The 11,051-nt window shown below is 39.7% G+C and overlaps 1 protein-coding gene across 1 annotated transcript; it reads right to left on the bottom strand.

Annotated features, from left to right (window-relative positions):
* Positions 1-279: 279 nt before the first annotated feature.
* Positions 280-10,829, bottom strand: LOC129771140 (BLOC-3 complex member HPS1). Its single transcript, XM_055774533.1, has 7 exons — positions 10,422-10,829; positions 10,206-10,349; positions 9,806-9,918; positions 8,826-9,742; positions 8,631-8,746; positions 1,033-1,241; positions 280-950 (listed from the first exon to the last, which is right to left on the bottom strand). Exons 1-7 carry the CDS (start codon positions 10,542-10,544, stop codon positions 773-775), a joined length of 1,800 nt encoding a protein of 599 aa, XP_055630508.1. The 5' UTR covers positions 10,545-10,829; the 3' UTR covers positions 280-772.
* Positions 10,830-11,051: the final 222 nt, after the last annotated feature.

Raw genomic sequence — 11,051 nt, 5'->3', positions numbered from 1 at the left:
TAAACGGTTGATATATGAGACTATTTTCCCTCGCGCAGTCCCTACCGAGCTGGTCACCAGCGTCACTTTCAATGTGCAGCGGAACGTTCATTAAAATTTACAACTCTGATTAGGCTTGATAACGAGACCGATTATAGCACTTAAATTTCTATCTCCATCGCGAGATAGTCAGCTGTGACTCTGCAGAAATGTCATCCCGATGGCAGAGATAGGACTGTGTTCGGATATGATTGCACACTCTTTTTGGAACTGTTTACGATCACAATCATTTAAGGTTTTATTTGACAAAAATTATTAGTTATGTTACCTAAAAATACCGAACGAATTCATATCACAATCAATAAACAAATATATTTCAGTAATCTTAGTTCAAAGACCAAATTTTGCATTTTTGAAATTTTAAGTACGTTTTAGAATGGAATGCAAGAATGATAATTTCTAACTGCTAATTAATGGAATGTTTTGCGTAAATTCAATAAGATGTAAACGATAAAACGCCATCCCCATGCAATGTGTTCTACACTTTAAAATATGTTCAAGTTTCAGTTCAACGCAACCTATAATCGATGGAATGTTTTACAATACCAAAATCGCTTTATCTTCTCTGTATCAATATTGAAAATTATGAGTACAGTAAATCTAACATTCATTGAAGCGACCATTTCACCATTTCACATTTCACATAGAAGATGCATGTTGATTAGATTATTTCTTTGAGATGTCAACACAAAATTCTGTCTCTCTCTGCAAACTTACTTGTATCGGGTTACACTTACAATAAATCGATAGGATTACCACCACATCCGGTTAGGTCGGTGATAGTGACCGCAAGTCGCCTGCAGTGTTCCAATACATTGGTTGGGGTCACCAGACCCAGATGAACGCAGAAAAGCTCATAGCAGCGAACCTTTCCTGGCGATGTCTTCGGCAAGCATGTTTCTATCAGTCGTCTGTGCAAGAATAGTACATTGGGAGAGGTTAATGTGGCACATGTTAAATATTTTTCGAAGCTCTCGAATATATGTCACTCACTGATAATAGTCTCCAGCCAAAATGCCCACGATAAGCTGTGGTTTGGTGGAGACCGCCGAGAAATCGGGGAATTCCTTGGGCTTCAAGGCGGTTCCGTTCGCGTCCTCGAACCATAGAAAATAACCGTAGCTGAAGGTCGTGTCCTTCCAGATCATCGACATGTGCCCCCTGTGTAGATACGTCCGAGACATCTCGACCATTGACCAAATCTGAACAACAGCCAAGAAAAACATCACATTATTTTTTTTTATTGCATGCTACGTTTTCAGAGGCTTGATAAGATTCGGCGTCTTCCATTGTTTATATACAAATGAAACTCATTCATGAATTCGCACGCACTTTCCCGCGGCGAAGTTGTACTCTACAAATTTATCAATTGAGCGTATTGTCCATTCAGTGTCGCAGCGATTTTGGAATGAGAGTGCAAGAAGAGGTCACTATTGCGCGATGAACTTTCTACGACAATCAGACAGATTCGAATGCTGAAATTGGTGAGTTGGGAAAAATATGATTGAGATCAAGTTATAACTAATATTGGGTGGTTATTTTGAAAAATCTTTAAATCTGTATGAAACCAAAAAAAACCTGTAATCTGCAGATTATTGGTTTCAAAGTCTGAAAAATCTGTATAAATACAGATTATTCTGTAGAAATGGTAACCCTGATCAGGAGTGTTGAATGTTTTGTAATTTTCATATTATTCGATTCTGTTAGCGCATAACCGGGCTAACTGCGGTTGGAATGGTTCTGGCTAAGCACACTGTGGAAGTTAAAAACACAAGAGGTTATAGTCCAAATTTTCTCTTTATTTCACTAATTACGCATCACTTGGTAAGTCACTTCCACGTTGATGGTAAGGAAAAAAACTGGCAAAGATGGATGATCTGTTCTGCGTTCCCTTTGCATTTGTCAGAAAGTTGGTGGGGTTTTTGTCCTGTCGGCTTCGCTCGGCTCGATCGGGTGCTGTTCGTTGTTATGTTGCTGCTACATTCATCTCGCTCTCGCACGTGACTAGGTGATGCGATGGAATGGAATAGACAATAATTGCTTCGGGTGATGATCGGAAAATGTGTATTGTAGACAAATGGAGGTTCCAATTTATATCGTCCTGACATGTCAGAACACGTTTTGCGCTCGCTGCGCGTGGCGCGAACAGATTCGATTATAGGTATATTTACTATAGTTTACCATTAAATTCGATTCTACTTTGAATCTGACGGTCAAATCAATAACCTTACGGCTACTCGTATATACACATCATACAAGGTAATGTTATAGCTTGATGATTCCCCACACAATTGTGTTCACAACTTAATTGCATCAGTTTTATGCAATGGTTGCAGTGCCAGAGATATCAACGAGTAGATAATTTGGTCGCGTCCACAACTCAAGCCGAAACGAAGACAAGTGATGACGCAAAACAATGAAGAACAAATGATGTTCATTGCTTCGAATACAGAACGAGACTGAAAGTTAGCCTTCCTTCCTTCCTTGTTGAATGAAAGAAACTTTAAACTTCTTCAGTTCATTCGTCTCAAGCCTTTCAAGAAGACCCTTGGCGAAAACTCCTGTTGAATTACTCCTCCTCACTCACGCCTTGAGAAAGGCATTCGATCCTCCGCCGAAGCCCGTTCAGCGAACGATGTTCACCAGTCGAATGTCCCACGAATAATGAAAAGTTACCATCAGCGAGATCCGATATGAACAGAACAAATGTATGGGAAAATGGAAATGCTTCTAGTTTTCATTAATTTAAACCATTTGCATACCAGGGGATTGTAATGTATAGCATTCGTTGGGTATGTAAATCGCCAATATCCGTGAGCGCCAAAAATAGTTATTAACGTTAAGTTTATTTCATAAAAACGTGACCTGTTTTCTGATTTGGCAGTCTTAATGAAAGACGTAGTTCTACGTCAAAAAAGATTCTGAAAACGCTCTTCCAGATAATCAGTGGTACTTTTAATTGGTCATATGATAAGGAAATTGTGATTTTGGAAAGTTTCCATCATAATTACCAAGCTTAAAAAAAATGAGAATATCGGGTCAGCGGCCGGCTGATTTGGCGTGAAATTTCTCTATATCTTATGCATGATTTGCCATCTAATTGAGAACATTATGGAGACGGTACGAGCAATCCATTGCGACTCTGCGCGTGACTCATTTTTTCTCCCCAAGAAAGAAACCTAATCAAATTAACGTTCGCGTTTTCGGGAATCACGATGACAGTAGAACGTGTGAATCGAGGAATACTTAATTATTTTTTCCGTCGTTTTGAGGATTAAATTCTCTTCAATGAATCAACGGGTTATTCTGTACTTCCCTATTAGCTAAATCACAAAAAGCACCGGAGTCACATGTTTCCGCAAAAAGACTCACGGCCAGAATAATTTTTTCTCTGGACTCCGAAGGTTTACGGTACCAAAATTTGAAGGTGTAGTGTTGTTCTTCTTCTTTCTTTGTTTTTAAGAGGCTTTAAACTTTGCAGTTCATTCGCCTCTATCTAGTGTTGTTCCTTATCCCAAATTATGAGACCCGTTTTTTATTTTTTTTTCATTAGGTTACCCATTTCCATTTTAGGGTGGTCCGAAAAATCGTTTTTTCCAATTTTTCCGGATTTTTTTAAAAATTTTTTGCTTCTAAATATTGCGCTTTTTGTCTCTAAACCTTGTAAACTATAAATAACAAATACAATCAATAGTTACGAAAGCAAAATCCTTTTTTTGTAATAGACTTACTCATTGGCCTCAATTTGATATGTAGATCATCTAAATCGGTACACTAGTTCAAAAGTTGAGAATAGTCATTTTTGGAAAAATAAGGAAAATTTGAGTTTACGGACCACCCTAAAATATAAATGGGGAATCTAATGAAAAAATTAAAAATACAGATCTAATATTTTGTGATAAGAAACAAAACTACTAATTTCAACCAAAATCTGAGAACCACTGTATCGATGTGGCATGGAACGGCTGTGTAGAGCAATTCCACGCTAAATCAGCCGGGAAACGGCAGTTTTTGAGGGGACCCTCTTCGATTTTTTTGAAACCTTCTACTTATGGGGGCAACTACACAATTTTCATTATCATTTGACCTATTTGAATTACGAATAATTTTTTTATCAGAGGGTATGCGGATACATTGAACTTTTTTCCAAAAATCGTAACTCGAAATCAAGTTGTCTGATTAAAATATGATGTACGGCAAAGTTGTTGGGAAATGGTTGAACTATTTAGGAAAAATAACATCATGTTTGGTAATCGCCTTCGTTGAACACCTCCACCACCATGAAAAAATGAAAAAATATTCCAACACTCGAAACCATCCCAGGAGAAGCACCAGGTACAGCAGCGCAAAATCACAACCAAGATTATCTCTTTGTCTCCAACTCTGATTCTGATTCCGAAAAATTAAGCGCCATTTATAGAAACAATCCTTCACCGCCCACACCAGAACATAGCCCTACCAGGTCAAGAAACAATATTGTCGCTTCCGTAATGCCAACTAAAAAACGAAAACCGGCAACCCATTTCACTCAACCTCTGTTTGCAGCTGACAGTCCACGTTATCAGCAGACGCTCCCCGGCGTTAAGTGAATACCACCTCATAATGTTTTGCAAAAATCAAAGCATTTTCACACACTCCGCTCAACATCACTTCACGAGTCAGCCCTCCGGGAGGGATAATCGGGACCCCGCCGATGCGACCGTTGCAGCCCAACCAGTATAGTCGGACAACCACCGTCATCCCTCGCCGCGATCTGAAGAAGCAGTAGTACCTCGGGTATGCAAGGCCCGCAAGGCGTTGCGGGTGTTATCACAACCCACTCCCCACCGAAGTTGGAACTGCTCGGAATGCGAAATCGCGGGAGCATGCCGGAAAGGTAAACTGAAGTCCAAGAACATCTCATCTGCGCTGAAGACATCGAACCCAAAGGATCGGAAGAAGACGTTACGTGTTACGATAGTGAAAGGTGGCGGGAAGAAGATGACATCGAAGGTTCCAAAGAAGTCAACCGGAAAGAGTCATGTTAAGGAAGCAGAAGCATACGAAAGGGGTGGAAAGTCTGTGGATAAAACTGATGTTGCGGCACAGAAGGCTAAATCGATTGTTTCTATGTCTTCGTTCCAATCTGCCAAAGCGCGTTTGGAGGTTCGTTTGAAGCAGAAGAAATGAAACGTAAGTGAGAGCTGGTAAAAAAGAAGTTCGAAGTTCTCGAGGAGCTGGCTGACCTGGAAGATGATGGTGAATATCTGGACGATACACCAAATTCTCACGGTAAAGAGAAAGGTTGGCTGAAGAATAATGACAGAAAGCTCGCTAATGGAAAACACGATTAAGGGCACGAAGGAGAGGATGAGTTAGCAGAAAACACCAGCGACAGTGAAGAGGGCGATTCTGGCGACAGTGACAGCGAGAACGATGGAGGATCTGAAGATGAGTCAGAAATGAGAAATGAGGAAGCGGTGGAAGAAAACCGAATATAAAATCCTTCAAACTCGGAAAACAATCAACATTAAAGGATGCGGCTAGCAGAACGTCTGGAGCGGGATCTCAGAGTCCTTCACAAAGACGCAAACGACTCACTAAAGACGAGTTAGCAGCGCGTCAGGTCGTTCCACGTGAATTGCCCAAGTTTGGCGGCAATCCCGAAAAATGGCCAATGTTTGAAATTGCGCTTTTGAAATTTGTTTCGAGTAATGCAGAAATTTGTGTTTCATTTGTATGGCAGCTCCCCCTCAGAGGGGGGGGGGGTATTGCAGAGTCTAACCACCATAGAAACATTTATTGCACTCTGATACCTTCACATGCCAAATTTGGTTTCATTTGATTGATTAATTCTCGAGTAATGCAGAAATTTGTGTTTCATTTGTATGGCAGCCTCCCCTTAGAGAGGGGGGTGGAGAGTCTAACTACCATAGAAACATTTATTGCACCCTAAAACCTCAATATGCCTAATTTGGTTTCATTTGCTTGAAAAATTCTCGAGTAATGCAGAAATTTGTGTTTCATTTGTATGGCAGCCCCCCCCCCCCCCTTGGAGAGGGAGGTGGAGAGTCTAACCATCATAGAAACATTTGTTGCACCCTAAGACCTCCACATGCCAAATTTGGTTTCATTTGCTTGATTAATTATCGAGTAATGCAGAAATTTGTGTTTCATTTGTATGGCAGCCTCCCCTTAGAGAGGGGGGTGGAGAGTCTAACTACCATAGAAACATTTATTGCACCCTAAAACCTCAATATGCCTAATTTGGTTTCATTTGCTTGAAAAATTCTCGAGTAATGCAGAAATTTGTGTTTCATTTGTATGGCACTGTAGAACCTCGCTCATCAAGTGCATTCTTTAAGCTGTCCCATAATCTGTGAGAAGTCCTCTTTACAACAGGGGTATTCAACAAATATCGGGCGAGATTCGAATGTTCTTGGTATGGCTCAACCAACAGTTCCATAAGATTGATTGATTCTTTGTTTTCAAGAGGCTTTAAACTTTGCAGTTAATTCGCCTCTAAGCCAGTTTCATCAGTATTCAATGAAGTGATGACACTTCTGGAAAGAAGCTAATGCGGAAAAGGGATCGAATTGGATACAACATCGTGAAACCAATATTTCTTCGACAAATTCAAGATACCCTGTGTATTTATGGTACTCATATACCCATTCTAAGGCCTACGGAAAATAAACAAATGTACTGCAAATGTTATGCTTATTGTATTTTTTGTGATTCAATAGTGCTGAAATAAAAATATTACATACTTGTACAAGTAGACGTCGAAACCAAAGGAAATGCAATTGAAATTTTCTTTGATGTAAGGTTTAATATTAAAATCCAACACGACGATCAACCACGATCTTGTCGAGACATTTGTTCTCGTTTCGAGTTAAAAAATGCTCGAACACAATATATTGTCAAACTTTGCTCAAAACTCTACTACTGCCTCATTCATTTCGCTCGTACGAACCAGTCCAGAAAGCTGAAAGTTTCTATAAAAAAGAATTTAAAAGAAATATTTTCCGACCATTTTTTTCGCTTTCGAAAATGGTTTTCGCCCCAGAGAGGTGTTATAGGTGGCAGAAGCAACAGTAGAAAGAACAACATCAGCATCAATGCAGACAGATATACAGTGAAACCCCGAATATCCGCAAGCGGATGACCCGCGGTGCGGATTATTCGCGACAGCGAATTTCATAGTAAATCTATAGACTAGGATTGGGCGATTTCGGATCGATTCTTAGAAGATCGATCTTTTCCATTCCGATTTCCGATTTTTTTAATCGATCTTTTGTATTCGAGAAAATCGAGAAAATCGATTTTTTTACTTTAGATCTTTTCGATCTTTTTGTAGATTTGTTTTTCAGTATACATCGATTTTTTTTATCTCACCAAAGGTCACCTAACATTTTTTTAAACATAATGCCATCATTTGGATAACTTCTTCTAAGATTTACTTCTGTACAAATGCTGACAGAGACAGAACTAGCAGCAGCTACTGAGAGAATGAACTGTGAGCGGATGCGCATAGGATCCTGAACCTGATGTTGACGTCAATTATAGGCGAAAGGTTGTTTTCTAGATCTGGCGCCAAAATCAAGAATCGGTTTCGACTAAATGACAGATGTATGGCGCGATTGGCTTTTATGGGATCATTGTCAGTTGAGTTCTGGGCGGTTGTTAAATTTATAATAATACTTTTTCAATTAATTTATCAAATAAAATGACTTCCTGACGGCACAAGATGAATGCCCTGTGGCTGTGGCTTTCATGCTGAGAAACAAAACAAAATGCTTTTGATATTTCAATAGCAATATGAAATTTGTTATCCCTGTTCAAAGAAACGACAGCATTCATATAGAATAAGCAGATAAATCGACAAAAAGCTTTGGATTTTTCAAAAATCGATTCAACAAAGATCGATTCTTTGGTACCGATTTAATCAGTGGATCGATCCCTACGCCATTTGGGAGAATCGATTCGATAAGATCGATCTTTTTATAAAGATCGCCCAATCCTACTATAGACCCATGCTCTTTTGTTTTGATCATAGTTCTCACATTATAGGACTACTGATTTCTGTGTCGATAAAACATATTTTTTGTGCTGAAATATTTTTTTTTCGCGTTTAGACCTCATTTTTAGACCTTTATTGCGTTTTTCGTCATTTTCGCAATTCGCGGTGGCCTTGCCAGACTATTCCGCGGAAAATCGAAATTCTACTATAGTTCTCAGATGAGCTAAATCGAACAGCACTGCAAGAAAGTGCAACAGAATTGATTGACATTTATTGATAACATCGTAGTTCGAGTATATAGAGACCAATATTCATTACCCAAGGCAATATGCGTCTATCATACTACAGTTTGGTGAGAAATTCGAAATTGGTCTTCACCGGAACAAGTAACTACGTTAATTGCTCACAGCAACACAAACTCTGATCAAATCCAAAGACACTCGTTAGGTTATTTTTGAAAATAAATTATTTGATAAAAATTGAACGATAAAACGATTCAATTATTTAAACATTGTTACTCAACCCTTACGTTTTCTCTAAGGCTTATGCTGTTTATGCAACATTTATTAGATTCAACAAGTATACTTACCCTTTCCTTCAGCACATTGGTAGAGTCATCTTGGTCCAGCCCCGGCGCAACAATTCTGCCATTGTATCGATCTATGTGTATAAAATGCACCAATCCTGGAAAGTCCTCCAAATATGTACATAAGAGCGAATCAAGGAAAAATCTAAATGTAATAATTGTTATGTAATGATTGTAAATTTCTTTTTAAAGGATATGATCCCATGCTAAAGTTCTTCTGCGACTTGACCTGCAAAAAGTTGAACACCTCGGTAAGCTTCTCCTCGACCATATCGGCTATATCCGATACTCGCTGCAAACCGTGCTCCAGGGTGGCACATTCGGCACACAGCAACCCAAAAGCCTCCTTGACCGCCTCCACGAACAGTGGCATGTTAGAATCCAGCTTTACGATCAGAGCGTTATCGGGGTTTTTGAAATACTCGCTGTAACGCTTTCGGATGTTATCCCACTTGGCAGTGAAATTCCTAATAGCTTCATCAGCATCCGGACTATTGTGTTTCAGCTTCTTCAACGAATCGAACGAGTACTTTACATGGCTTTCCAGACTATCGAAAGCAGGCCGTAAATTATCGACGTCCATTTGCATCTGTATGCTCTGAAGCTTGTGAAGAGCAAAAAACACGTCATACAAATGACCCGACAGGACTATGTTGCCGTGTTCGATCAGCAGAACCAGAAACACGTCGTCAAACAGCTTCACGATATGCACAATGTGTGGAATGCAACCGGATGTCGTTTGATTAGAGCATCCCTGCAGGAAAATCACATATGATTCTGTTCTCTTAGATTGGTCTCTTCGATCTACGCTTTGGCACAGGATGTTCAGAAACAACATATCTGCGGGAGACAGCTCTTGCGCCTGGCGGCTGCTATAAAGTGACAGGTACTTGTTTTCCACAAACATGATCGAATGGCTCCGCTGGGAATGTGGATCCTGTTTCAGCTTTTCCGTTGCGGCTTGCAGTGCGAATACCACCGTGTTCTTGACGTCGGCGTTCACCAGGAGCTGCTCGACGGCCTCCACCAGAACGCCTTGATTCGCTTGGAATAGTTTGCGATAAGTACTGATTAGAGCAGTTAATAGCAAGGACTTTTTCTTATCAGTTTTTATTCTGCGAATAATGCAACCTGTCAGCTTTTTTCTTCTCTATAATCGAAATCATAGCAATACTCACGTGTGTATAATTGGCCCACAAATGTGTTTGAGTAGACAGATGCAAACACCCAACTCTCGTCTCAAAAGATCAACCTCCTTGGTGCTTATTTGTATGAATAGATATCCCAAAAACTGCAATTGAAACGGGATAAGTGTCGAGCAACGATTTCAACTCTTTGCTTATTGATTGAGAACCCAACAATATGAGGCTAGTAATGATGAAACTAGATATGACACCGACAAAAGCCTCAAAAATCTTACATCATTGCATTACCAATAGATGAAATAATTGAATGATTTTTTTTCACTCAAATGATTTTGAATAACGCTTTTTATGTGAGTATGATAAATAGAAACTTGTTTTCTAGCATCGAGTAACCGAAGACTATATCAGTCGTATGGCTTCCCCTTATTATTACCTCATCAAAGACTAGATTCAAGTTATTCTCCATTTGTATTGATGTATACGCGTTATCAAATTGGCACATCATTATTCGCTGGGAGGCTATCAAAGGGCTAAAAATTTGGATCAACACATTGTTGTCGAGATCCTTGCGCGGGTCCTTGTAGTGAAAAAATAAGTAAAAAAAACTTTACCATTGGAACGGAAGCAAGTATTCACATTGTTTACACACCCTTCGATCATCCTCTATCAGTCCTAGGTCTATCGCATGTTTCCTCATTTTGGCACGCATTGCATCGTTGAAATTCTTATACAGCAAATCATTGCTCTGGTCGAATATCAATACACCTTCCATGTTCCTTCAAAATTGATCCAATAACTAATGGCTATCCAAACTTCTGGGTATTACAAATTTTCCAAGAGCGCAGAAGAAACACTCCCTCCCTTTGGCACTGCTCGTTCACGTTTGCGCTGGCGGTGAGGTACAAACAGCACAAAACGACAAGGACAAAACTGCCGATGACATCCGTCCATCCGTACACCGTACAAGTTGCTTGCCAAACTGATAGCAGTGTTTTTATGCTTTTTTTTCGCATTCGCTTGTGGGCATATCCGTAAACATTCGCTACAATGTCAGCATCCTTTCAGAGGGAAAGAGCACTGATAAGAACGCATCCGGCGCGCATCCAACTTGAATGAAAGCTTGTACGCTATCTGCATTTACAGGGTGCCTCATAGAATGTATACAGTTGAGCGATAGAAAACAATAAACAGTGAATCAATTACAGTGTAATCCGTTTATAATGACATCGAAGGGAGATCATAATACAGTAAGTTACATTTAATGTGACATTTAGCTAAT

This window comes from Toxorhynchites rutilus, chromosome 2, assembly GCF_029784135.1.
Source record: "Toxorhynchites rutilus septentrionalis strain SRP chromosome 2, ASM2978413v1, whole genome shotgun sequence".
Classification (NCBI taxonomy): Eukaryota; Metazoa; Arthropoda; class Insecta; order Diptera; family Culicidae; genus Toxorhynchites; species Toxorhynchites rutilus.
This window is presented reverse-complemented; position numbering and strand designations above follow the sequence as displayed.